Consider the following 27860-nt stretch of genomic DNA (forward strand, 5'->3'; position numbering starts at 1 on the left):
TGTCTTCCCATTGCCTTTTTATTGCCACAGCCTTGGGGTCTTGTTCTCAAAACTGATCGGTTGGTGGCTTCCTTGAGGCTACGTGCGTCCAGAACATTTGCCAGAGCCTGGAAGGTTTTACAGGCTCACGGGCAGCGCGTGCCTGTCTTCCCTGGCTTCCGCAGCAGAGGCTTTTGGCAGCAAGCCCTCCAAGAGCCAGTCGTAACAGCGGGATAGGGAAGAGTTCAGCCTCTCGTCTAGGGCAGAAGCGCAGACAGAGATCATCTGCAGCCCTCAGCCCCGCCGTGCGGCCCTCAGATAAGAGCTGGCGGATGGCGTTGCCCTCTGCCTCTCCTAAACCACTCGGGGCCGCTCCTAGTTCGCAACAAACACTGGGGGAGCTCAGAGCATCAGGGCAAGGCGGGCGAACCCGGCCGCCCGTAACGGAACGCCCGGCCCCGGCCGTTGGCGAGGCGCGGAGGGCGGCCGAGCTGCGTCTCACCCGGCCTCGCGGGGCTGCTCGGGGCAGCCCACAGGGCCCGAGCCCGGCGGCGGGGGCTGCTCCCGGCCGCCCCTGCAGGTAGCGAGCGCCGACCGGGGCCGGGCCCGTGCCGGGGCTGCGGGGCGCCGAGGCCTCGCGGGCCGGGCCGGGCCGGGCCGTGCCGAGCCGGGCGGGGCGGCCGCCCGCTGTCCAGCTCCGCGGGCCGCCCGCCGCCGGCCGTGCTCGGGCGCCCCCTGGCGCCTCGCTCGCCGCCCGCCGGGGTGGAGCCGCCTCGGCCCCGAAGCAGGGCCCCGGCCTCGGCCCCGGCCCCGGCCCCGGCCCGGAGCGGGGCCCCGGAGCACGGCGCCGCCGGCTCCGCGCCGCGGCTGGCGTCGGGCGGCTCTCGGCCCGCCAGCGCTCAGCTGTCATCGGCGCCGCGCTGCGGAAACCCGATCCGAGCCCCGGTTAACAACGATCCTCCTAAGCCTTCTGTGGCCCGCCCGCCCCGGGGAGCCGAGGGCACGGGGCTGCGCTGGGCGGCGGGCTGGGGCACAGCCCGGGGAGGGGGCACCCGGCCCCGTGTGCCTGCCCCGGCCCACGCGGGTGCTGGTGTCCCACAGCGTGGGGTCCCGGTGCTGAGCGCTGGGGACGCAGGAGTCCGAGGGTGGGACTCGCTCGGAGAGCTTGCCTCCGTTTGTTTGGAAACGGGGGGGCGTGAGGAGGACGAAGCCAGAGGAAAGCGTGTCGTAGCAGAAGCCGAAATTGAGCTCTTTGGTCCTGGCGCCAGCAGTTTGCCCGTAATAGTCCTTGGTTGAAACAAAACTGGAGAGTTGTCAGCAGGTAAATACTGCGAGGGCAAGCGTGTCCTGGTGCACGACACGGCACGTGCAAGCGCCGTCCCTCGTCCAGGCTTCTGGCAGATCGTAAGGACAGCTGTCTCCACAGCACGGGTCATTTCCGTGGAGTCCACAGTCCTTGTTCTGACTTCCCACTTTACTCTCAAGAACTGTCTTGCAAAGAGTAAAATGTGTAGGCCAGCAGGACGGGTGGCTGAAGACCTCAGCTGCTCTGGTCACAGACACAGCCTCCCTCTCCTGGAGGGAGGCCTCCATCTGCATCTGGAGGAGAGCAACAGCGCTGGCTGGGAGCGTGGCTGGGAGACAGGAGCAGGATTGAGGGCGTGTGAGGAAGGAGGGACGAGCAGGATGGAGGTCTGAGGAGGACGGGACTGGCAGTGTGTGGCGGAGCAGAAGGGGAAGCGGAGGGGATAGGAGCAGGCGTGTGGAATCCTCTGGGGGGGGGGGTGAAGGCTGTGGTGGACGGCAGTGCTTCTCATCCCCGCAGTCCTGTGGCAGTCAGCACCCACCGCTGCCCTGGAAGGCATGAGGTGTGTGATGAGCTGTCCACCTGGAGCACGCTGCTTCTGCCTGTCGGCTGCTCTGCTGTCCCGTGTGGGGACAAGGGATGGTTAGGATGCTGGAAGGGCACCCTAGGGTGTTGTAACACTGTGTTTTGTTCCCCCCGTAGGAGAGCCCCACTTTCTGATGAGGAGTCTAAAACGAACAGCTCCCAGCACTTGGGGTCTCAAGAGTTTTGCGTCAGCAGCAGCCTTTCCAAGGTGAGCTCCTCGTGTGCCTGTCTGGGTCAGAGAAGGCCTTTTCTCTGATGGAACAGGCCAAGCAAGAGCACCTACCCTAAGGGGTCCTGCAGGCCCCTCCTCTAGAGGGATGCACCTAGGTGCACAAAGGGCAAAGCAGCACTCTAAGCTGGAAAGAGCTGTTTGCGTGGCCTTCTTGAGCCCTGCCCGCAGGACACAGAGAAGGTCCTGCCTGCTTCGCTAGGAGCTGCTTGCACAGCTTTTCAGGATCGTCTTCTCCCTTCTGGTTGCAGGTGGAGCTCACAGCAGTCAGCGGTGATGGCAGCAGTGCCCAGGATGCAGATGGCAAAGTGGAGGAAAAGCTTGGACCCAAACTGGAAGAGCAGCCGCCTGATCCCAACCCGAACGCAGAGTGTGTGGGAAAGACTGTGAAAGATGACGTCCAGGGCCCTCTGGCAAGCCAGGGGGATGGCAGAGGGCAGGAGCCTGCAATCCCCAGAGCTGCTGAGCAGGAGAGCAGCGGTGCTGATGCTGCCTGGACACCTGCAGATCCTCCCAGCGACAAGCAGGCTGACGTTCCTCCAGCCTGCTCTGTGGCTCCAGAGAGCGAGCCTGCTGGGAAGGAGAAAACCACCCTGAGCACTGGAGCACAAGGGCCAGCAGTGCTGGCAGAAGGGACGTTGTCTGTGGTTGCTTCCGGCTGCAACACCTCAGCCTCCACCCCTGCTACTTTTACTTTGAGTAGAGTGTGCTTTCCCACATCTCAGGCCCCTGCTATGCAAAAAGTGCCCCTGTCCTTTCAGCCTGGGACAGTTCTGAGCCCGAGCCAGTCGCTAGTGTACATCCCACCACCTAGCTGCGGGCAGCCGCTCACTGTGGCTACACTTCCAAGCACCTTAGGGGTCTCCTCCACACTCACCCTCCCTGTCCTGCCTTCTTACCTACATGAGCGTTGCCTTCCAGGCATTATTGCCTCCCCAGAGCTGCGCTCCTACCCCTACACCTTCTCTGTCACCAGGCCCTTGGCTCCAGATGCCAAAGTGGTGTCTGTGGAGCTTAGCTGCTCTTCACCTTCAGGTGGAAGTGGTGCCCAGACCGCTGCCGATGGCGCTCCCCCGTCCACAGCTGGCCCTTCCCTCTCGCCCAGCCAGCCTGCACCGGCAGCATCGTGTGGAAGCACTGCTCCCTCTTCTGGCACTGGCACGCACGCCAGAGCCCCGGCAGCGCCTGAGCCGCATGCACCGGGGACCGCTACTTCAGTCTCTCCTCTGAAGTCTCCTCCGCAGCTGGAGCGTGAGATGGTCTCCTCTCCAGAGTGCAGTGAGATGCCGCTCGATCTCTCCTCGAAGTCCAATCGCCAGAAGCTGCCTCCGCCCAGTCAGCGCAAAACACCTCCGATGCCCATCCTCACGCCCGTGCACACCAGCGGCAAAGCACTTCTCACCACGGTCCTGTCCAAGTCCCAGCGCGCAGCACAAAGCACAGGCAGCAGCGTCACCTCGTGTCTCAGCACCACCCCGCCCTTTGTCATCTTCCCCGACTTCCTGCGTAACGGCGAGCAGGGCTCCTGGGTGAAGAACACCACGCTCATTAGCACCATTCCAGGCACCTATGTCGGCGTCGCCAACCCAGTGCCTGCCTCCCTGCTGCTCAGCAAGGACCCCGGCGTGAGCTTCAGCAGGGACCCACGCCACCTTCCCAAGCAGGAGCCTATTTCCATCATTGACCAGGGAGAGCCTCGAAGCACTGGGGTTCCCTGCGGGAAGAAAGCCAACCAAGCTGGAGCAGAGAGACAGCAGGATCCTGCCAGGAGACTTCATGGCAGAGTTACTCCGGGAGCTCCTTTGTGTCAATCCAAGGACATCTCCACCTGGAACCCTGTCCAGGGAAGTGTGTACCCGCGCTGCCCCGTCAACGGAAAACCTTCCAATCCTCAGCTCCTGCCTCTTGGCTGGTCTCCTTATCATCAAACCCCCCTGCTTTCGATTGGCATCTCCACGACAGGGCAGCTGCCCCCAAACCAGAACAGCTCCTGCAAGCCAGCTGGTACAGGCGAGCTCCCGACGTTCCTGAGCGTGCAGCCGACGGAGTCCAGCACCGCAGCCCAGAGCCTGCCGGAGGGGCTGCCCAGGCTCCCGCCTGTGGAACGGGAAGCTGCGTCCAAGGGCAAGAGCTGCCGGGCCTTGCCCAAGCTCTGTGAGGAGCAGGCCAATCCAGTCCCACTGAATGCAGGTCCGTCTCCTCAGACCACTGCTTTGGATGGGAAGGGGGGAAAGGGGAAGGTGGACAACCCTCAGAAGAGTCAAGAGTGCGATGGACCAGAAGCTGACTCGAGTAAAGAGGGCAATGTACAGACTGAGACTCCCCAGGGGAGCTGTAGCCTCAAACAGTCGGATGCAAAGCCTAAAAGCCAAGTGTTAGCAGCGTACTTGTCTCATGATCTGCCCGCAGTCGGGCAGCAGAGCCTGCGAATGATTCCAGAGGCACCCGCGGCGAGTCAGCGCAAGGAGCTGGGCTGCGAAGGCTCCCAGCAGCCGCCAGCTGCAGAGCCCCTCCAGTGCGTGCGCCAGGTGGATCTATGCAGAGTCAAGAAGGAGCGAGTGGAGTGCGACGTGTCATTTGCATCTGTGACTTGCTTGCGAGCTGGGGCTGCTCCGCAGGCCTTTGCCGAGGTCAAGCTCAAAGGCGTGGGCCAGATCAAGCAAGAGGGCAGCGTGCGCTGCAAATCCAAGCGGCAGCATGATGGGGACGCCAGGCAGGCGCAAAAGAGACTGAAGTGCAAAGCGCAGGATGGTGAGGAGTCCCCGAGCAAATTGGGGAGCCAGAGCGTGCACGGCCGGAAGGTGGGTGAGAGGCTGGGAGGAGGGGGAATTGGCTGTAGCTGGGGCTGTTGTGTTACTGCAAGGGTTAGTAGGTGAGGTTGGGGGTGAGGAGGGAGCTCTCACGGGGGAGGGCAGCTGAGTGCACAGGGCTTTCTGCCCGCGCTCTTTGGCATTGCCTGGCAGTGGATTGATGTCTGAAATACCTGTATCTGCAGGTAATTGAGAGCAAAAATGGATCTGGGTTGTCAAAAATGCTGGAGGGCACCAGCATTATGAGTGGGGGACAGTGTTTTGTCCCTTCTCCCTTGCTCCTCCAGCACCGTTAATCAGCAGCTCAAGCTTCAGTCTGTGTCCTCCATTCACAGTGGCGAAAACACCACGACAATCTGCATGAACTCAGCAAGCGAGAAGGCCGAACTGGCCTGGGATCGGTGAAGGATCACAACAGCCTCAGGGTAAAGCGTAAGCGTAGGAGGCCAGCGAAGACAGAGTTCCCATCTCCAGCACACCGTGGGGACAGCCACGAGGAAGGTACTGTTGTGAAAGGCAGCGTGTGCTTGCAGGGTCAGGCTGTGGCGGTTTGGGATGTACTAATGCTGTGGGACCGAGCTGTAGGTCTCCAGAAGCTGAATGGCCTCTGGAGCTGGCGGCTTCCTACCACAAACTGGGGTCCTAAACAGACCTGAAATGAGATGCTGGACTGTCCTGCCCAGGCCGGCAGACGTGTCTGCAGAGATCTGTGGCGCGTCTCCTCAAGGGGTGGTTTTCCCCGCAGGTTGCCTTGAGAAGAAGCCCAAGAACAACTTTCGGGATTTCATTCCGGTGGTGCTGAGCAGCCGGACACGCAGTCAGTCGGGTGAGTTGGGGCCAGGATCCCAGGTGCTGAGACGGCCCCGCTGAGCGAGGGCAGGGTGCTTCACCACCGTGTCAGATCACTGGCGTCCCGGGTGGATTGTGAGCGTTTCCCTCTTTACAAAGTCCTGTGCCTGTCTTCTCTCCTGCCTCACGTTGCGTTTTTTTCTTATAGAGATCTTGGCTTTTTTGTCAGCTAGAAATTCCACTTTCTTGCAGGAAGCATTGCTGGCTCTTCAGCTAGTGTGATGGGAGAGTGTGATGTGACTGGCCAAGGCATTTTACCATTGTTGGAGGAGGATGAGGAAGAAGAGGAGGAAGAAGAGGAGGAAGAGACATCCTTGAAACGTCGCAAGCTGCGGAAATCCCACCGAGCATCACGCTATCACAGTCGCAGGGCCAGGGACAGGTCTCTGTCGGAGAGGAGCAGCTGTCATGCAAGGAGAACCCGGGAGCTGCCCTGGAGAGTGGAAGCACCCAGGCAGCTATGGGAGCCCAACGACGAGGAGGAGGATGACAGCCACATCAAAAGAAAGAAAAGGAGACGACAGAAAAGTCGGAGATACCAGACAGGGGAGTATTTGACTGAACGAGAGGAAGAACGAGTGGGCTTCCCCCACAGGAGGCGAAAATCCAAAGCAGGTACAATATTGGAAGAGTTTCTGGTACTAGGCCAGGGCCCAAGGCTTTTTTTTATTATTATTATTTTTTTCTGCCCTCTAAATAATTACAGGTTTTGTCAGTACGATCAGAACAACAGGCTTGATGTCCACAGTGTGAGCCACTCAATTGATCATCTCTTTCAGAAGTATTTGCAGTAATTTTTTGAGCATGAAACACCAGTTTATGTGGCTAATTAGATACTGATCTCGCCCTCAGATTAAGACAGAGGGCATGGGAAAATGGGAATCAGACGAGGTAGCACAGTGAAACATTTCTGGACAAGCATGGACCCCTGGGAGTGGTGTTCAACGTTCCCGGCTAAAGTAGAGGGAGACAGAACCATCACGGTTCAGCTAGGCTTCTGTATGCTCTGTTTTGCTTTATGAAGTTAACTTGCAAGCTTGTACCAAGGACCGTAAGGATTAACAAAGCCAGAGTGTTTGCAAGCGACAGAGAAATCCTTCCCTGTGGTTTGTATTGGCAGCTTTGCTATGAGGAGAAAGCCGTGCCGCCTGCTTGTTGTGTCCTGCTTCCTGCTCTGCCTCCGCTCTTGCATTTTCTTCCATAACTGCCCCAACCGTGTGGTCAAAACTAAATCTGCGATGTGTGTTTCCCTGAGATTTAGCAGTCTCTGTACTCCCTTCTCTCTGCCCATGCAGGGGCGTTTTGAAGCTGTTGTAAGGATGGGGTTCGTCCACCAAAAGGCAGGTGTCTCAGATGGCTGGTAGCTCATAGGTGTGTCTGGTGCGGGTAACGTCTGTTAGGGCTGCAGAAGAGCAGGTCTAAGCCATGCTGTTGGGGGAAGCACTTCTGCCGGCCCCCCTTACGCTTGAGTTTGTCCCTCAGAAGTGATGTAGTGGCTGCACAACTGCTGCACAACTGCTGTCTGCTGCGCAGCGTTAGTGCTCAGATCATCATCCCTCAGGAGAAGCTGTAATGCTGATGAGGCACTATGAGTAGTAGTAGAGACTACGACTGTCCTCCCACTGCGTGGTCTCCCAAGCTATGTTTCTGCTCTAGCCTAGCTTTATGCTGTAGCTGCAGTGTCTGGGCCCCCCAGTGTGATCAGGAACAAAGTTCTGATGGGTTTCCTGGCACCTCTGCAGTTCTCTCCCAGACTCTCTCAGGCTGTCTCCCGCTGCAGGCTGTTCCAAACAGAGCCTGAAGAAGTTTGAATGCAGCAGCATTGGGAAGAATTTTCTCCAGGAGCTTTATCACACATCTTAAAAGCGCCTGTCTTCTGTCGAGAAACCAGTTTTTCTTACTGACTGGTTGTTTGGTCCTCAGATATACGTGCTGCTGTATGTCAGATTTGGAAATTGCGGCCTAGAGCCATTGCTGGCTTTGGAGATTATGACCCAGGTTTTACATCGGCATTGTAAGCTGGCTGGTGGCTGGCGCAGGGATGGTGGCCCAGCCCATGTGTTTGGAGAAGACAGACCTATGCATCCCGTACAAGCTAAAGAATCTGCATCCCCTTAGGGTATAGGCTGCCATGATCCACTGACAATTACCTGGCCTGTTGTAGTCCCATCCTCTCCAGGAGAGGGGTTGGAACAAGCAGTCTTTGGTTACTAATGCCTCATCATCATCTAAATGCACCCAAGAAACAACTGGGACCCTTAGGCTTTGGAGCACTTGTGTAAAGGAGGCTATATCCCTTTGCTGGTGAAGGTATTGACCGGTTGGAGGTATCTTCTCTTTCACCAGCGCCACCTTGATTTTGGGCATAGCACTTTGACCAGCCGGACTTGCCTGTTCTTCACCTGCGGGCTCATGCCCTGGAGTTTTCCTGCTGGTCAGCTGCAGCTGAGGCACGCGCATTGATGAGAACACTGAGCCCGCGGTGTTCCTCTGACCATGAGACATCCTGGGGGGGCTGGAGCGTGCCACTTTCAGGCACAGACCATCCTGTCCAGTACATGTTGTCCGACTTGTCAGCGTTTCACCTGTCAGTGTTTTGCCCCTTTCTTGTAGCGCTGCAGCGATGGGCTGCTTTAAAAGCTTTGGCCTAACCCAAACAGAGCTCCAGCACGTGGGCAGAAGGAAGCAGATGTCAGGGAAGGAATATCTCAAGTCCTTGTGTAACAACTAACGCTGGGGTTAGTTGTGAAAGTGCCACAGCGTTGTACAAAGGACAAGGGCATTGTTGGGCAGCCTAGCAGAAATCTTTATGCAGTGATTGCTTCCAAGCCAGCAAGGAGGGAATTGATTGCCATGTGCTGCCTTCTCGACAAATATCTTTGCTGAAACTTTGCTTCGTTACAGTCTTAACATGCAATGTGCTGTCAGGGTCTGTCTAGCCCGCAGTTTTCTCCTGACTGTAGCAAGCGCAGAGGCTATGCAGGGCAAGCACTCGAGCACAGCTTTAGCCAGCCTTCAGCTGGCCGGGGTTCCCCAGCATTCAGAGCAGCTAAACTGGGGCTGTCCCTAACCAGGCCTTCTATAGTTAATTTATGGGCCTCGTGGCCAAGAATTTGTCTGAATCCTTTCTGCTCCTGCTGATGTTTGCTTCCACCACCCCTGGGTGGCAGCAAAGCCCTGAAGTTCTGTCCTTGCCGTGCAAAGTCCTTCCTTCTGCGTGTTTTTTAACTCATTTCATCAAGTGCCCCTAGGTCTTGCACAGCAGGATTGGGTGAACAAGATTTCTCCATTCAGCTGATCCACCCATTTGTGATTTTTACAAACGTCAGTCACGTCCTTTCAGCTTTCCCCTCACCAGGCAGAGGAGTCCCAGCTTTTCTGTAAGGTAGCTTCTGCACCCCTCAGTTGTTCTGGTTGCCTTTCCCCACTGCCCCTCCAGTCACCCCAAGACAGTCAGGCCCAAACAACTTGTAGTGCTTGAGACATGTTTGCTTCAAGATTTTATGTGTGTGTCTACCGAGGTGTGATGGGCAAACCCATTTCTCTGCAGAAGATCTGCGACCCTGGTTCCTAGCAATAACAAGACGTAAGTGGAAGTTATTGGTGGTGATTGATGTGGTGAAGCTCGAGCCTTAGCGTGACTTGGAAGCTGCTCCTGGACACCTACAAAACCTGTCTCGGTACTGGAGGCAGCAGGATCAGTCGTTCATGCAGTGTCCCTAACAGACCCAAGCATTATGTTTCTGGGGATTATCCTCTTGATCCCTTGAAGTAACCCGCAGGGGCATTTCCTAGCTCTTCACCTAGAAATGAAGCTTTGTTCACAAAGTGCCCAAAGCTGTGCACAGAGCTATGCTTGATAGACTCTGACTTTGAAAAGCTGCGTGCAGATGCCTCTGCTCTCCTTCCATCTGCACAGTGCTCTTCCTTTGTAACCTGTTTTATTCAGACACTGTTCATAAACAGCAGAGGGAGCTGTACAGTGTCGTTCATGTCAGGGTGGTTATTTGTTCACGGGGCTTTGCTTTTTGGTTCCATACTTTTTCTCGTTGCTGTCGTGCCCTTGCTATTGGATGTTGCTATTTCAGTGAAGTAGATTGCGTGTCCTTCCGTGATGAACAGGGTTCTGTAATGAGGACCCTGCAGCTCTGCATCATGAAAGGAAGGAAAGCCCGGATTTCCCTTGAGGCACTCGAGTATTTCCTGCCTCCATGCATATTAAATTGAAACCCTAATGCCCTGCTTAAGGGGAAGACATGAGAGGGCAAGGCAGGGTCTGGTTTTGTAGGCAATGACTGATCATGGACAGCTTAAAGGGGACACCTCCTGGATGTCCTGTCTCTCTAAGGGGTGTCCCATCTGAGTCCTGCTTAGCCTAGCAGATAGGAGGGAAGTGCACCATACGGCAGCACGCAGTAACCCTCTACATGCTGACAAGCACACTGACAAACTGCGTTCTCTGAACTGTTAGAGCTAAAGAAAAACCTTCGTGAGTTGTGTGAAAGTCCCAGTAGGTTTGGTCTTTTCAGACTAGAGTGGCTGTCTGCTGCTGTGCTTCTTGTGTCCATGCTTCGTCTGTCCCTGATGGGGAAAATTTGCATATTTACTGCTTGTGACATGCCACAGGGCCTCTACCGTGGTCTGGATTTCTGGGTGTGTGGCCATCGGAGATGAGCAGTTTGTTCTGACTGGTGGCAGAGAACTGGGTTGCTGGTCCTGTACCTACAGAAACTCCATCGTTCCCGTTTCTCCTTTAGATTTTAGGTACCGGAAGCAGAAGGAGTCTGCGCAGGGTAAAGGCACAGAGCTACAGCTGAGGAGCAGGCTTTCCCCATCCCCCCGGAAATCTCAAGGACATCCAGACTTTCGAAATGGCTTTTTCCTGGAGAGCTCAGACAGTTCTCCTGTCCAAGAAGAGCTAGAGAAACCATCAGGAAAACGCAAATGTAAAACCAAACACCTGGCAGGAATCTGTGATGAGGGGAAGGTATGGCTTGAACTGGTGGGGGAACATGGGTGGGGAGAAATGAGAGGGTGTTTCCTGTTTGTAAGCCATGCCTGCACGTGCTAAGAAGTTGTATTCCTTTTTTTTTTCTTTCCTTTTTTTTTTCTCCAGGTGAAAGGATGCTGGATCCAGCCCAAAATGCGCTCTCCGAAGAAGCCCCAGGACTCGTGGCCGCTTTGTAAATCCCATTGTGTCAGCCCAGGGAACTCCCCTGAGTTGCCTGTGGCCCAGCACATTCCTCCTGAAGCACGACGGCTGATAGTGAACAAAAACGCAGGGGAGACCCTTCTGCAGAGAGCAGCTCGCCTGGGCTACAAGGTGAGTTTTGGTGCCTCTGGCTGCTTTTGTGTACTGTGCTGCCTTATTTTGGTTTGTGTGTAACCAGGCCTGCAACGGTATCGTTCCTGTAGGATGTGGTGCTCTATTGCCTGCAGAAGAAGAGCAGTGACGTGAACCATCGTGACAACGCTGGCTACACAGCTCTGCACGAAGCCTGTGCGCGAGGATGGATCGACATCCTCCACATCCTGCTAGAGCACGGCGCCAACGTGAACTGCAGTGCGCAGGATGGCACAAGGCAAGTCACTGAGAGGGGGCACTTCTGGGGAAGCACCAAAAGGTTTGGAGGCAGTGAGCAGGATGCGTTTATCAGGAAGAGCTATCGGTCATCACTAGATTTGTTTTAATCCCAAATTTGTTTTAACCCAAAATGGATAATTTGCATTGCAATCTCTTCCAGTATCTTCTTTTTCTGATAATGCTCCTGTCCTTGCAGGCCTGTCCATGATGCGGTGGCAAATGACAACCTGGAAACCATGTGGCTTCTACTTTCTTATGGTGCTGATCCCACTCTGGCCACTTACTCTGGGCAGACAGCTGTGAAGCTTGCCACTAGTGATGTGATGAAGCGCTTCCTCTGCGGTAGGTGCCAAGCCTTGGGGTGGCAGTGTTTCCATCCTTTTTATGTGGCAGCATACAGGACCAAGTCTGGGTGTTGAAGGGTTTAGAATTGCCTGAGCAGCCAGTGGCTGAGTAATTATAGCTCTGTCCTCTTGTGTTTATGTTTTTACCACCCAACTTTTAATTATAGACTAACATATCATTTACCAGATAAGATACAAGTCACTTTTTGATCTCTAATGTGCAAGGCAAGAATAACAGCAATGTTTTGGTCACATAACTAAAGTCAGTGTAGTGTATCAGAATTGGAGACGCTGTTCAACATGTGCAGTTCACGATTCTGTTGCATAACCCAAGTGAACATACTTGTGTTGCCATGTAACAATTCCGTCTCTCTAAAATGCCATGGCTCTGCCTAAATGTCGCTTGCCTGGCATTACTAGAAAAGACCATTGTTGATCACTGTGTCAGAGGGTGAAGCATGCCCACTTTCTATACTGTTTAAACAGAAGCAGGATGAGTGTCAGGGCTTCTACACAACAGTGAGGAAGAGAGAGCTAGAGTAAATGGTGGTGGTTCCCAGATAGATATAAGGTAGAAAATCTCCAGTTTCTAAAAAGTCTTGTTTGCCAGTTGTCTGTCTGTGCTCCTCCAGGCTTAACGTTATGTGCACATGTTGGTGATGCAATTTTGAACTTTAGATGACTCAAGAACCTTTCTTTCCGACCCACATAGTATTGTCAGTTGCTTTCCCCTTTTAGCTTCTATTTCATGTTCTTGGGCCAGGGCAATGCTGTATTATCCTGAGTGAAAGTACCCTTCTTACAAGTAAGTTACGGTTCAGATTCTGCCATACTGCCTAACTTTGCAGCAGAGGAAAAGCAGCAGAGGTGATGTGTCTTATCCAGGATCAATGGATGTGTATGCCAGGATCACAATGTGACCAGTAGATAAGCGTTAATCATCTCAAATTTTCCTCTTTAGATTACCTTTTGGATCTCCAGGGGCGCGCTGATGGGGATCCTCAAACAGCATGGGACTTCTACAGCAGCTCTGTACTCGGTGAGTTCAGTCAATCCCATTTAATTTACAGCAGCAGAGCAGAGAGAACCGTGTCTGTGAAATAACGATGCATCGTTCACTCAGTTCTGTCTTCCCTCCCAAATCACATCTCAGCTATCTTGACATAATGCTACATGCTGAGAGTTCCCACAGCTCCTAAAAGGGACTTTTTCTTTGGGAAACTACATGTGTGGGTCCTTCTAAGTAGGCTGCAAACAGTGAGCAAGACTAGACTCCAGGTGCTGCTGTTGATTCGTGAGGATCTTTGGGTGCCAATCCTGTAGCATATTATTCTCGCAGCAGTACTTGTTACTACCCTGCTAACCAGTTACCAAGATAAAACCAAGGAAGACAGAGGAAATACTTACTCCTTTGAGGTGTTTTCCTTGAAAAGGTCTCAAACTTCCAGGTACCCAGAGCTGCCCATCCAGTGAGATAGCTGTGCCTTGGGTTTATAGATCCCTCTCCTCTGCTTTGGAGTGGGGGGCATTTGTCTGGAGGAGTCCCTCTCACAATGCTAGGTGTTGCCCTGTGAAGGCATGAATTGTACCTTGTACCATCACGTTCTGAAAATGATGGCTACCAGCTTAGGATTTTTCTTTAAACGATGCAGGCGAAAGTTCCACAAATTATTTTGTATAGCTTCAGTTTCCCCAGGGTCTAAGAATGAAGATGGATCTAGACCTGGGTCTGTGGCAGACTGTGGAATCCCTCCCAGCCACTTCCAAGATGATAGATCATCACTTTTGAGTCCTTCGTAAAGACTTGGGTTACTTTTGCTGCCAAGCTAAAAGGCTGTTGATTTTAGTTGCTCACCCCTTGTCATTTCCGATGTCCTACTAGGAAAGAAAAAAAAAAAAGATGTTTCGAAGGGTGCTCTTGGTAGAGGACTTAAACTCAGAGGGCCCTGTGACTCTTTACTTCGGAACAGAAAGAATTCTGTATAGGCTTTTGCACCTTGGGCCAAAGAAACTGTTAAAACCACAGCCTCCTTCCTCTGGATTTCTAATGGATTTCTAATACTTGAAGCTATTACAATCCTTTAAGAAGAATCCTCTTGACCAAAAGAAAAGTAGCTTCTCTTTGACTGAAATATTTCAAAGATATTACCCCTTTTGATTTATCACTGATTCCTACTTGGATTTCGTAGTTAAACAAGGAAAGTGTGTGGTTTTCTGGGTAAGAGAGTGGCTGTCATCATTTACTATAGCACGCTGAGTTCTTGGTTGCCCAGAGAGCTTATGTGCTTGAGTATCTGCTTGTACCCCATTCGTAAGTGTTTTTTCTTCTTCAAGATCCTGGTATGAGATTGTAGACTGTCAATTCTCGTACTCTGTAGGATACCTGCTGCCACGTGCAAGTAATTTAGAAATGTGCCATCTTGTTTTTGCTTTTTTGTATACCTAATAGCATAGATGTGTATATCTTTCAACATTTCTGTCCTGTATGGAAAAAAAAAAGCTTCTTTTACCCGTGGTTTTTTTTTTTTAGCTGGCTAACCTTCAGGGGGGATGAGGGCTATTGGGATGCCATCAGTGATGGCAGTTTACTGCTCACAAGAAACTTGCTTAGATGCTTGGCTAATAAGTGGAAGGGCTCTTCAGGAAGCACTGGGGACAGCATTTCATTTCCTTCCCCTAGACCTCAGTTGAGCTCTTCGGAGCATTTCTTCATTGAGGGTGGAAAAAGACAACCTTCTCTGTTAAAACACATCCTGCTTCTTCCAGTGGGACTTCACGCTAGCTCCTGTCTGCTGTGGATGTCTCCTGGGCCCCTGTCATTCACACGGTGCCATTTATCAGGCTTTGTCTTCCTTCTATCCCATGCTGCCTGAAGTTGGTTAACAAGTCAGACAAACCCAGCATTAAACTGCCTTATACAATTCCTGAGAAATATCTTTTCACCCTCGCTCCAGTGGAAAGATCCTTCCATTGCTGGGTGGGCTGATGCATCTCAGGTGCTTCAGACTTCAACAGTTACTTCCACAGAGCACTTGGGAGAACTTAGGTTCTTCCCAGACCTGAGGCTGATGATCCCAAGAGAGATGTGACCACAAAATATTCAGAAACTCCGTGACACGGTATAGCTTGTGGGATATTTCCCTCTCTGGCTCAGAGAGAGGATGGCAGAGATCCCAAGCTGAAGTAGTAGCATGCTGCTGTCAGGTGGTCAGTCATACTGTCCTTCCTTTCACCTCTCTGCATGGAGCGTTTCCAGCGTTACCCTTGACACTTGCTTTTGTGAGTCTGTGTGGCAAGAGGCAGCAAGGAACTAACCCAGCTGGAAAGCAATCCTTTATCCTGCCACGTCTGTTTTCAGTGGGCACAGAAAGAGACCTTCCTTTTCATCCACACTTAAATGAGTGCACAGCAATAGTGAACTGGCAGCATTAGACTTGTCACCTGTGCTTTGACAGACACTACTATATGATCAGAGAGCTGAAGAGAGAGAAGAGAGCTTCTACTGTGAGGACAGGCTGAGAGAGCTGGGGTTGTTCAGCCTGGAGAAGAAGAAAGCTCTGGGGAGACCTTGCAGCGGCCTTCCAGTACCTAAAGGGGGGCCTGCAGGAAAGCTGGAGCGGGGCTCTTTATCAGGGAATGTAGCGACAGGACAAGGGGGAATGGCTTACAACTAAAAGAGAGTAGGGTTAGATGAGATACGAGGAAGAAATTCTTCACTCTGAGGGCAAGGAGACCCTGGCCCAGGCTGCCCAGAGCAGCTGTGGGTGCCCCATCCCTGGCAGTGCCCAAGGCCAGGCTGGATGGGGCTGGGGGAGCCTGGGCTGCTGGGAGGGGTCCCTGCCCATGGCAGGGGCTGGAAGGTCCGTTCCAACCCAAACCATTCTCTGATTCTGTGACACCACCTGAATCAGCGAGGAAGAGCAAGATGCCTGAGCCTAGGACAAGGGACTGTTTTCTTCACAGTGGTGTTTAATGAGGGTTTTGAAATGCCCCCTTTTGGCTCAGTTACCTTCAATAGTCACCTCTGGTTCCCGACAGCAGATAGTCCCCAGGGCAGCGAAGTACCTGGTTCTGCTGTAGCGTAACTGACCTAGCTGTCAGGCAGCTAACCAGCTTGGCAGAAAATAGTTCTATTTCAGTGGTTCAGTCCTTCAAAGTTTCCCTTTCCATCAGAGCCACCCACTGAAGCACGGAACATTACATGTCGCTCAGGATGGAGGAAAAATTCCAGGCCGCTGCTTGATCCATTTCCATTCTTTGAGGCAGGAATGTTGTCTGCATTTTCCCTTAGATCTGCAAATCTCTGGGGGCCAAAGGAAAATGAGACAAACGAGGGTGTGGGATCTCTAAGGTCTGGGTATGGTAAGCTCGTCAGCATCATGCACTTTATGCTCCTGTAGCTCACGATACTAAGTCCCACCGCAGGGTTTTGTTCTGCACCTGGGACTAGCATTATTGTGCCTGATTATCTCTGTCTTATGGTGGCCCAGGATGTTCTTGTTCGTCAGCAGCCTTCACTCAGGTTAACAGACAGGACTGAGTGTGAGCAGTTTTCAGGATAGATGTTGGACCATGTTTTTGCCACATTAAATGCAGTTAATTCTTTTCTCCCAAGTTGTTCAAGAAACATGTTTGGTTTTTTTTTTTCAGCGATGGCATTTCAGCTTTGCCTAGCAGTGATACCAGCGCAATATTCATGTCACTTATTTTTGCCTTCTTCTACAATAACTTTTGAATATCTAAGTTCTTCTGGTTCTTAAGGATTTTTTTTTCCTTGGCAGGACCAAGACATTATTTAATTTTTTTCCTGAGACCCATGTGTGAAGACATGTCTCCTGTCACCAGCTGTAGTTTGTCTATTAACATAACATTCCTGCTAGGTGCTGCATTTATTTGTAGAGCAGTATGGTGCGTGGATCTTGCTCATGCAGCACACCATAAGATTTTTTGGCAGCCTTTTCTTTCATATGTGGTCTTGAACTTTTTTTGCATGATTGGTTTGTTTGCTTATCAGCACATTTAGTCTACTTTGCTCTGTTAAATCTTAACTCTATTTTCTGGAAGTTTTTGGAGTTATCCTATATTATCTCAGCAGGCTCTGCAAACCCAAGACTATTCATACCTTTTATTAATAAAACCCAGGGGCAGAAAGCTATTTTTCAACATATGCGAGCAAATCCTGCTGGAGGTCAGAAACCTCCTAGAAAAGCTAGCTTTATGCCAGAAATCTATGAAATCATACTTGTTGTCTTGTTTTAGTAGTCTTCAGATCTTCTGTACAGTTTGGTGGCACAGTCTTGCAGTCCTTATTTAGACAGTTACTGGCATGTACCTCTAGATAACCTGCTGACAGTTGTCAAGAGTGGGATCTGGGTGGCAGAGTACTCAATGAGCAGGGAGCAGTGCCTTCTTTTATAGGATCTGTGCAGACAAAGCATCTTGTACATTCACCTCCTTCCTGACTGGCACAGATTCTTCCAGGCTGCAAATAGCTGTGCTGGTAAAGGAGTGAGAGCTGAGGCCATTTCACGGAGAGTCTGGGAGGGGTCAGTGTGTGCTTGACCCCCAAAAAGACTGCCAAGTCAAAGTATCTCATTTTGCAAGCAGGCAGTGCCTTGTCTCATGTGTGGGATCAGTGTAAACCTGAAAGTTGCTATAACGTAAGATGTTCTTCCTATGTAACTCACTCTGTGGGGCAGCCTTGCACTCGAGAGTTTCTCCAAGATGAAGGGCTGGAAAGAGAGCAGGAGGTGCCCCTGGGAGTTAGCTTTCACACTTGTGATGTTGTGGGGACATGCATGGGGGATAGTGGTGGTAGCTGGTCCAGAGTTATGCCTCAGGGAGTGATGAGCACCAGCTAGAGTGAAACTGAGCAATACCAGTGTCTGTTTTCCTTATTGCAGAGGGGAAAGATACCATTGGGTGCGATCTTCTGCTCAACCCTCCAGGAAGTTCAGACCAGGAGGAAGAGGAGCAAGATCCTGACAACTTCATGTTTGAGTTCTCAGACAAGCCGCTGCTTCCCAGCTATAACCTCCAAGTGTCAGTGTCTCGCGGGTGAGTCTCTTTCCCTGCAGCGGAGAGCATTTGGGTGACATTAATGCTGCAACAGAAGGGGGCTCATGGGCCTGAAGGTTAATCTCCAGGTTGGGGATAATGTGAAATGTTCAGGTATTGAAAATTCACGCATGCTTGAGGAAACTCTTGAGAGCCCAAGCTGCAAAGGAGACAGGTAGTGCAGAATTTAGCTTGTTACATTTTCGTCCTGTAGATCTCAAACCAGTTAGCCAATGGATGAAATTACCTTTATCCTTGTTCTACACGTAAAAACACAGAGGCATGGAACTAGGACAGCTTTCCTAGTAGCAGCAGCAAACTGCTGTTGCTGAGGCAGTATAAGCCTCTTGTGGTACACTCCCTATCTTATGCCATCTCATAATAAAGCATGGCATAGACTGTTGGTTTTTTTTTGGTTTTTTTTTTGAGTAAAGCCCCACTTGGTTGGTGAAAAGGTTTCTGCAGCAATAGTCAGTAGCAGCTTGCACTGATGGGTCTGACTAGATGGTTTCTCCTGTCGTGAGAGTCTGAGTCAGGTCACAGCACTGGAGCACTCCTCCCTTCTCCACCTCCCGTGACACGATGGCTATTGCATTTGCTTGGACTGCAGAGGGGAGAAGAATGACTTGGAAGAGGGAGCAAGAAAAATGCCTCTCTTCTGTTTAGCAAATTTCTACTCCTGACAATTTCTGCCCAGCCAATGGGACAAGTACGGTGATCAAGAGAAATGGCTGGAAGGGAAATGGAGCCCCTGGCGTGGCTTACTGCTGACTGGGGGTGCTGCCGGGACATCCCCTAACAGGCAATCTTCTTGCTGTCCTCACAGGCCCAGCAACTGGTTCCTCTTCTCCGACGTGCTCAAGCGCCTGAAGCTGTCCTCCCGCATATTCCAGGCCCGCTTCCCACACTTTGAGATCGCCACGCTGCCCAGGGCGGAGTTCCAGCGCCAGGTCGCCCTCAGCCAGGTGCTGGCCCAGGACGAGGTGCAGGAGAGCCCCGAGCCAGCGCAGGGTGCTGCAGAGACAGTGGAGCTGGTGCACTACGAGCCCGAGCTGCTGCAGCTGCTGGGTTCGGCGGTGGAGTATGAGGCCTGGAGCAGCTGACGGGGGCAGGTTGCTCCCTGCATTACAAGGCAATAATAAGGACCAACGGGAAGCAGCCCTCTCAGCGCCAGCAGCAGGGACCCAAGTCTTTGGCCAGCCAGTCCTCCTCCTCACGGTGCCTCGGTGCCAGCTGGGGTGAGAGGACGCTTGCCTCCAAGGACTTGCCAGGGTCCCTTTGTGATGAGCAGTGGTGGTTGCAGCTCTCTGTCAGCCCCATCCAGCAACAGCAGGAGGTGAAGCCTTCTCTGTGGGGCTTCGTGGGCTGGAGCTCATGGGGCAGTGACCAGCTCGAGCTCTGCGAGCGCAGGGCAGCGGGTGCCGCTGCACGTTCCTGCCTGACCCTGTGGAACTGCGCCTCTCTGTCTGCCCTCCTCCCTGCCCCCAACGTCTTCCATAGTATTTATTTAATTAGTATTTAATTTGTAATGTTTCCTTTGTTTTTGCTGAGTCTGTATCACTGTGATTATGTGAGCTGCGGGCTACGGGACGAGGGCTTCCTCCGGCCCCTCTCCAACACTCCCCACGGCTGGCGCTCCCCTGGAGCACAGCCCCAGAGCTGCAGAACTCTCGCACCTCGGCTGAGAGCCTGGGGACAGTCACTGCTCTTAGCTTTGGAGCCAGCTTCTGCTGAAGGCACTCTCCCACCTGCCAGCCAAGAGCCAGCCGCTCTGCTCCGTCCTCTCACCAGGCTCCTCCCTGCATTTCATTCCCGCTGCTGCTCTCAGTCCCCGTCAGCTGTCGCGGAGGCAGCTGCAGCCTGCGGCCCCGAGCAGACCCCACGCTTCCAGCAGCTTGTCTCCCCCTGGGGTCTCTCACCACTGCAGAACCCCGCTCCCCACCTTGCCCTGTGCTGTGTCTGCTTGGCTTTTCCTCACTCCACGGCCCCTCCTGTGTCACTGGGAGCAGTTCTACTGGCGAGAGCGGGCACGGCACGCTGGTGCCAGCCACACGGGCACGGGGCAGGGCTGCTCCGCTCCCGGTAGATGGTACAGTTTTATTGTACAGGTGCTAACAGGACTCTGAGGACGGGACAATCTCTTTTTTTCTGGCTCTCCCCTGCTCAGCAGCGGGAGCAATGGGTGTTTTTTTTTTTGTTTGTTTGTTTTTTTCTTTGTGTTGTGTTTCTTCCCAGCCAGGGCAGGTGTACCCTTTCCCCTTGGACTCCCAGCTGCTGGCCTCCACTCCCTGAGGCCCAGCATCTCCTTTTTTAAGCCGAGGGGTTTTGCCTTTGGGTGTGTATTCTGGCTGCTCTTTCTGATTTCTGTTTTATTATAAGCAACAGGCTGTGGTGTCAAAAACACTTCTGTACAGAAAAAACCTGCATCAGGCCCCCTGTGTCTTGCCTCTTTTCCTTTGTCCCACGTCTGCTGCCTTCTGTGCCCTGAGGAGCTGCAGGGCTGCGGGAGAAGCGGAGGGAGGGATGCCCAGCTCCTTCTCATCCTCTGGGGCCCATCCTGCCCCGCAGCCTCACAGAGGGCAGCAAGGTGATAGGGAGGGGAAAACTGCAAGGGCTGGGGGTGGGTTCCGTGCCTGCTGTCCCCGGGCCTTGGATCAGCAAAGGTGCCTGCCCACATCAGCCGCAGGGCTGGGCACACGCTCGGAAAGCAGGGATGTTGTTCCGCACGGTGCAGCCATGGCGTAGGGGCCATGGTTTGGCCAAGAGAAGTTGTTGGGGAGACTGCTCGCAGTGCCCCAGCTGTGTTTGTGGGTGCGTGCATGCGCTCTGCTGCTGATGCTCTCGCTAAGCAGAGCTCAATACCTGTGGAAAGGGGCTGTCGGCGTGAGCTCTGGGACATCAGCTGGGCACCATGGCCTGGCCTGTAGAAAAGCTGGGCTCTGCGAGGGCCAGCCTTGTGCAGGGACTTGGGGTCAGCACTGGTGGGGGCGAGGGTGTCCCTCTGCACCCCAGCCTGACTCATGCAAGAAAACCTGAAAGGCAGCAGCACTACTGCTCCCACTGTGTGGACCTGCTTCAGGACTAAGCTCAGAGGGGAGCACCACAACCAGGCCCCAGCAGTGCCCAAGCCACACCTCTGTCAGCCAGCGACCTGTGGTCCAGCCCCAGCACCTGGCTGCAGGGCAGCCTTTCCCTTTCTGCCTTCACCCAGGCAGGAGCAGCAGGGGCTCGTGGCTCGCTCATGTGGGATTTTCCTTTGGGAAACGTGAGGCCCTGTTGCCCCATTGCCCCCAGTGCAAGGGCCCTCTGAGGGTACAGGGTTGGCTCAGCCTCTGCCAGCACCCAGGATGTACCCGCACCCCAAAAGAATGCCCAAGTTACCAGCCTGGGAAAAACAGCGCAGGAGGCGGCGAGGGGGGGCTGTGGGAGCAGTGGCCAGAGCTGGGCCGGCCGGCCAGCCCCGGCGCAGACAGAGATGGCTGTGTCAGGGAGGGCAGGGGCTGCACACACACTGCCCTGCGTCCTTGGTCCCTCCTGGGCTGCAGCTCTAGTGCTGATACTGGCCCTGGTCCCTCCCCTGAGACCCGGAGGCTCTGCCTGGAGAAAATACTGGAGGGAGGCTCCGTGTCCCAGCACTGTCAGCGTCCAGGGCAGGCACAACGGCCAAGCCCTGCCCTGCTCCTCTCTTTCTCTTGGTCGTGGCTGCAGGGTGGCGCTGAGCATGGGGATGGCGCTGGCAGTGAGTCGGGGGCTCTCCTGGCCAGGCTCCCCACGAGGATGGGTGTGCCTGCGCAGAAAGCAAACTCGCTCTGTGCCAGGACGTGCACCAGCTTGGCTAAGGGGATGTTCCCACAAGTGCCAGTGAAAGAACAGAGCCCTTGCATCCCTGACCCCGGCAGTAAAGGAGAAAGGGACTCTTGCCATTTGTGGCAGTAGCCACCCGGCGGGTAAAGAGCAGTTCCTCATCCAGCCCTTTCACCTGCCAGCTCTGGAGGGTTTTAATAGCACAATTAGAGGTAAAACTGAGTAGAAAATGGCACGTGTTTGCTGGTGAAAACTCAAGAAATGATCTCCAGTAGCAGGAATTCAGCGTGGAAAAAGACCCTGGCTGAGCAGCTCGGTCATTTACCTGCCCCTGCCTTCACCACAGTAGCATGAAGGCTGCCAGCGTGGCTTTTTGCAGTGCCCGGAGGCAAAGCGCCGTCAGAGCAGTGCAGAAGGTTGCAGCAAGACCAGGACTTGCAGAGAGCCCCATGGCAGAGCCAGGGAGCTTTCTGAGTGCCCTGCAGGACACTGCTGGGCTGGTACCCAGACGCACACCAGCCTTTCAGAAAACAGCTGGTCCAGAGATACACCCCCCCACCCTCCCACCCCCCTTTAATCTCTTGATTGAAAGCCTTCTCTGGGCCTGTCTTCAGAATCAGACCCCCAGAGGCACACGGTCACTTCTGGCAGGTTGCTGATGGGACTGGAACATGAGAGCGAGGGCGGCAGGAATGCCCTGACCCTGCAAGGCTGAAGGAAAGCCTCGGCTGTGTCCCTCCAAGCAGGCAGTCTCTCTGGTGTGCTACAGCCCAGCACAGGGTGTCACTGATGGACGGGGGAGCACCAGAGCCGCAAAGGAAGGGCTCAAAAATCGAGGGGGCGGATGGCTCTCGGAGACGCTCCTGTCCCTGCCCCAACAGCACGGCGAGGTTCCTTGCCGAACCACCATGATACGATGTGGTGCAAGCAGGAAGTAAAGCAGTGCAAAACGGGGATAGCACGGAAATTTTCAGGGTCCTCGACTCAAGTCAGAAAGAAGGGTGGGAAGGGAGCCTGAGGCAGACAGCCTGCTTGCAGCAGCACTGATGCCAGCACCATCCCAAGGCAGTCAGGGCTCTCCCTGACAAATGCAGTGACACTCCAAGGATGGGTATCACCTCCAAACCTGCTCTCTGCAGGTGCTGTTGGTGTGAGAGGCATGCTGTGCCCTCTTCCTCTGTCCTATTCCTCTTCCTCTGTCCTATTATACTGTCTTTATCTCCACCCATGAGCTTTTACCTGCCTTTTTTTTTTTTTTTTTTTTTCCCTTAATTTTCTCCCCCATCCCACTGTGGGGGATAAGGGGAGTGAGCAAATGGCTGTGTGGTGCTCAGCTGCCTTCTGGGTTAAACCACAACACATTTTTATCAATGATCTGGATGAGGGGATCAAATGTACCCTCAGCAAATTCACAGAAAATACCCATTTAGGCAGAGCTTTTGATCTGCTTGAGTGTCAGAAGTCTTCACAGAGGGATCTGGATAGGCTCAATTGAGGTGCTGAGTCCTTGCCGTTGAACAAGGGTAAGTGCCGGGTCCTGCACTTGGGTCGCTATGCCCCAGTATAGGCTTGGGGAAGAGTGGCTAGAGAGTTGCCCTGCAGAAAAGGACCTGGGGGTGCCGGTCGGTAGCCAGCTGAACATGGGCCAGTAGTATGCTGAGGTGGCCAAGAGTGGGTCCTAGCGTGGCCAAGAGTGGCATCCTAGTCCGTGCCAGAAACACTACGGTCAGCAGGACCAGCAAAGCAACTGCCCCTTTGTGTGGTGAGGCTGCACCTATATTGTGTTCAGTTTTGACCTCCTCCCTACAAGAAGGATATTGAGTTGCTTGATTGAGTACAGAAAAGAGCAACAAAGCTGGTGAAGGGACTGGAAAAAAAGACTTACGAGGAGCAACTGAGGGAACTGAGGTTGTTTAATGTGGAGAAAAGGAAGCTGAGGCGAGACATCATGACTCTCTACAACTACCTGAAAGGAGATTGCAGCGAGGAGGGTTTCAGTCTCTTTTCTCAGGTGACAAATGATAGGACACAAGGAAATTGTCTCAAGTTGTGCCAGGAGAGGTTTAGATTGGATATGAAGAATTTCTTCATGGAGAGGGTGGTCAAGCATTGGCAGAGGCTGCCTGGGGAAGGGGTGAAGTCACCATCCCCGGAGGTATTCAGGAGATGTGTGGATGTGTCACTAATGCGTACGGTTTAGTGGTGGACTCTGTAGGTCAGGTTGATGAAGACTTTGTGATCTTGAAGGTCTTTTCCAACCTAAATGATTCTATGAAAGGGAAAAGGGAAGGGGAAGGGGAAGGGGAAGGGGAAGGGGAAGGGGAAGGGGAAGGGGAAGGGGAAGGGGAAGGGGAAGGGGAAGGGGAAGGGGAAGGGGAAGGGGAAGGGGAAGGGGAAGGGGAAGGGGAAGGGGAAAGGGAGCAGGACGAGACAGCTGCAAATGATCTGATCACACTTCTGTTTGACTTACTTCCATGATCATAGGGAAGCCGAGTGCGTCCCCCACCATCACCAAAGACAGACTGTCAATGGCAGAAAACGCACAACCTATCCCGCCGAAAGGGACCTACCTCAGGAGGTCTCTAGCCCAGCCTCCTGCTCGCAGCAGGATCAGCTCAGGCCCTGTCACCAGGATGGTGACAGCAGCACATCTCTGGACAGCCTGCTCCATCACCTGACTTCTGTGGTGAGAAGTTAAATGGGGGAAAACTACCCAACTTGTGGGTATGCAGCAACTGCAACAGTGAGTTTGTAGGATTCTGTGGTACACAAGGACACGGAGGCTTTGTTTAATAAACATTTCTATTTATTACAAATCAACAAAATTCACCACTAGCAAGAACATTATGATTAATAAGGCAAATAGGTATATATGAATAAAAACTTTTTCTGCTATGACCAGGAAACAAGTACATGTATACATAGCAGATATGAAGGTTATAGGAACTGTTAATAGCAGCAAAGTGGCTCCTTTGCTTAAGCTGGAGGTTTGGCATCCTCCACGGACACCGTCTTGGAGAACAGGGAGAAGACCTTGACAATGTCCTCGCTATCCTGGAGAAGGTGTTCCAGCTTCAGGTCCCTGCAGGAGAGAGGTAGGACTCTCTCCTGGGAAGGGAAGGACTCTCTCCTGGGGAAGGCAGGGGCAGGCAGGGGCAGCCAGTGGCTCTGGGGAGTAGGTAACGGGCCCAGGAGGGAGATCTGTGTAGATAAGGTGAGGGGGAGCTCCTGGGAGTGGAGGACTTTGGGAGCAGTGGGGCAGAGAGGCCCAAGGGGGCAGACGATTGTGTGGAGAGTACGCAGGGGAGCAGTGTGGCAGGCAGGAGATATGGGCGCAGAGTGTCTCGCAGAGAACCCTTCACTCTCAGGGCTGGAGAGGGGGAGAGTTGTCCTCCTTGCACCATGACAGAGACCCTGTGAACCCCGCACTGCCTCGGGGAGCTCCGCCAGCTGCCACAACAGGATCCCCGTCCCCCTGTGCTCACCCACCGGTGGACGATGGCCCTGCTGTGCAGGTAACACAGGCAGAGGACCAGCTGGGAGAACCAGAGCCCCACCTGGCACTCAGAGCAGGACCCCTGGCTCTTCCACCGCGCCAGGATGCTCCCCAAGGGGGCCAGCTCCATGCGGAGGCAGAACCTCATCCTTGTCTCTGCGCATTCATAGATGCTGATGAGGAGCTTGCTGCTCAAGGCTGTGAAGACCTGTGGGCACACAGACATTAACACGGGACAGGACTGCTATTCCTGACCCCCTCTGACCTCCTGGAATCCTCCATCTCCTGCAGCCCATCCTCCCTGTCCCATTTATTTGCCCACCAATGCTCCCCTAACCCTGTGGCAGCCCCCAACAAAGTGCCCACCAACGTTGCCATCCTCATGGACCTCCCACCTGCAATAACTCCTTGCCCCTCTGAATGCCTGCCCCTTTGCTCCCTGGTGCCTCCAGTAACCCCCTACCCCAATGACTCCCCCAGATGCCTCTGCCCCAGTGAGCCTCAGAACGCCTCCCAGTTCCATTCAGCTCCTCAGATGTCCCCCTGCCCCATGCTGCTCCCCCTGCCTGCCTGCCCCTGATGCCCCACTGAACCTGCAGCGCACCCCTTGCCCCACAACACTACATCGTGCTCCTCAGCCCCACAGCTCGTGGGGGAAGTGGGGCTGGGGGAACCCCTCTCTACTGACAGGATCTCTGCAGTGCCATAGGAAATCAGTCTGGGTTTGTCTGATGCTGCAGGTTCCCAGCATCTGAAGGTTTATAAGATTTACTCACCATCTATATTCCTTTTTTACTCCAACTTATTAAAACAGTTATTTTACTGTACCATTTGTTTTAAGGTCTTTCTTATTGAGATCTTTCTCTCTCACCCCTCTGACAAGTGCAGAATAGCCCTCAGACGGAAACAAGATAGTCCTCGTCTCCCTACCTTCAGGTCAATATCCTGGCTTTGCTGCAGCTGGACTACCAGTCCTGCTTCTGAGAAACAGCAAGAAGCAGTAAGCAAAGAGCTCGCATCTGGAGAGTTGCAGCCCCTACATCAAATCTAGCTTGACCTTGAATTTGATTGAACTAAAACGATTTCCAGTTAAGTTTCTGTTGACTCTGGCATACAAGGCAGTGCAGGAGAGCCAGCAAGGTAACGTCCATCAGCTGCTGCACCAGGGCTGCCTGTGGGGCTGAGGCTGCTCTGGAGCACCATGTGCCTCGTGCGCAGTTGCTAAGCTCTGCTCTACGTTAAGACACAGCCACGCACCTCCTGAGAGGCTTCATAGCAGTGTGCTAAGCCCGTTCAAGGTCAGGCAGCATTAATCCTCTCCAATATCCTCACAGTAATAGCTGCTCCTCTTGGCTGCTGGAGTCACAAATGCCGGCGAAGCCACATGCCCCCCTTGGCACTTGTTAGGTAGCTCTCTTGGCCGCCGGAGCAGAGCTCTGTGGCGTGCTAGGCCACAGCTCCGGCGGTGCTGGGGTGAAGCAGGGGAGAGGCTGTGCGAGCAGAGACGTGCAGCCACCGTAGCATGCAGAAGCTACACGCCTGATATGGCTGCAGCTGGCAACAGCTCATTAACTCACACCTTCTTGCAGCTGCATGTGCACAAATCTATGGGCAGAGCAGGGCCCAGGAAGGGATTGAGGCAGATTCTGGTAAAACCAGGGCTTTCTGGCCGTCCCTTGCAAGGTGTTCTGCTCCTCCCCTGTGTGCCAGTGCGGGGAGCGGGGCTGCTGGAAGGAGAGGGGTGGGCCAGACCTGGGACCCGACCCAGCATGGCCAGAGGAAGCACTGGAGGAAGACAAGATGTAAAAGGCAAGGGGAGAAATGTGGGCACTTGCGTGCACGCAGGCAGGGAGGCAACATGACCGGCCGTGCCAAAACTGTTCCACTAGAGGGAGCAGGCAGATCGGCTCTCAGGCCAGGCAAGGGGAAGAGTTTCACTGTGGAACAGGCAGGATCTGGGCCTTCCTCCCCCGCCAGAGCCTAGGGATGCTCGCCACCAAGGCACGCATCTCAGGGACCAGGAGTTCCCCTTTGAGATGTTACATCAGGTGTCGTCCTGGTACTTTGTGCAAGCTTTTCTGTTGTCCCTGGCCCAGGCAAGGGACTCCTGGAGCAATCACAAGGAGGTTTGGGGTCCTACACAGAGTCCCTGTCTTTGTGCTGCCTAGATGGAAAAAGCGTCTATTACCCACTGCCAGGCACCAGCCCCAGGCAAGGTGAGCCAGGCAGAGCCAGGGCTGCTAGCTAGATTCAAGGACAAGTTCAGATCATCGTGCAAGCTCCTGGTCTCCTCTCCCCACCTCGCAGAAATCGGGCTGCCTGCCAAACACAGAAACAGCCTTTCCCAGGCCTGCATCTCCGAAAGAAAAGGGTCTGAGGGTATTTTGGTCAGGCTAGAAAATGAACCAGCCGCCCACTCTGCCCTCCCCTAGCACACAGCTTGACACCACGTTTGGCTGGCCCAGGGGAAGCAGAACCTTGAAGCAGGTGCCTCTATATCCATCCTTCCTCCACCGCAAGACACCTTCCTTTCACGCAGGGATGTTCATGGATGTAATCCGGTGTGGCAGGAAGACAAGGGCAGCAACAGAAGATGTACGGACACAGAGGAGCAGCCAAAATACCTTCTGCTGTGCTGTTCCTGGGTTTCAGTTCCCACACTGAGAGCAAGAGCAGAGTCAGCTGTGTGGAAGGAGACAGAAGGAGAACTAGGAAAGTGGGCTGCGGAGGTGGGGACAGGAAACACAGCTGGCCCACATGGGTGGCTGATGCACCCATACTCCAGCTGGGCTGCGTGGTGTATAGCTGACCTCTGGC

General features: G+C 53.8%; 1 protein-coding gene across 2 annotated transcripts in view; it reads left to right on the top strand.

Annotated features, from left to right (window-relative positions):
* BCORL1 (BCL6 corepressor like 1) overlaps positions 1 to 20175 on the top strand; it is a 30940-nt gene extending 10765 nt beyond the window's left edge. For both annotated transcript variants that reach the window (XM_083797245.1, XM_083797244.1), the window contains exons 3-14: positions 1988 to 2078; positions 2351 to 4900; positions 5245 to 5410; positions 5655 to 5735; positions 5951 to 6373; positions 10516 to 10745; positions 10875 to 11081; positions 11174 to 11340; positions 11539 to 11684; positions 12648 to 12725; positions 17590 to 17743; positions 18570 to 20175. In XM_083797245.1, coding sequence (XP_083653371.1) covers positions 1988 to 2078; positions 2351 to 4900; positions 5245 to 5410; positions 5655 to 5735; positions 5951 to 6373; positions 10516 to 10745; positions 10875 to 11081; positions 11174 to 11340; positions 11539 to 11684; positions 12648 to 12725; positions 17590 to 17743; positions 18570 to 18846 — 4570 coding nt within the window. In that variant the 3' untranslated portion in view covers positions 18847 to 20175. The remainder of the gene's footprint in view (positions 1 to 1987; positions 2079 to 2350; positions 4901 to 5244; positions 5411 to 5654; positions 5736 to 5950; positions 6374 to 10515; positions 10746 to 10874; positions 11082 to 11173; positions 11341 to 11538; positions 11685 to 12647; positions 12726 to 17589; positions 17744 to 18569) is intronic.
* The last annotated feature ends 7685 nt before the right edge of the window (positions 20176 to 27860 follow it).

This window comes from Anser anser (genome assembly GCF_964211835.1).
Source record: "Anser anser genome assembly, chromosome: 13".
Classification (NCBI taxonomy): Eukaryota; Metazoa; Chordata; class Aves; order Anseriformes; family Anatidae; genus Anser; species Anser anser.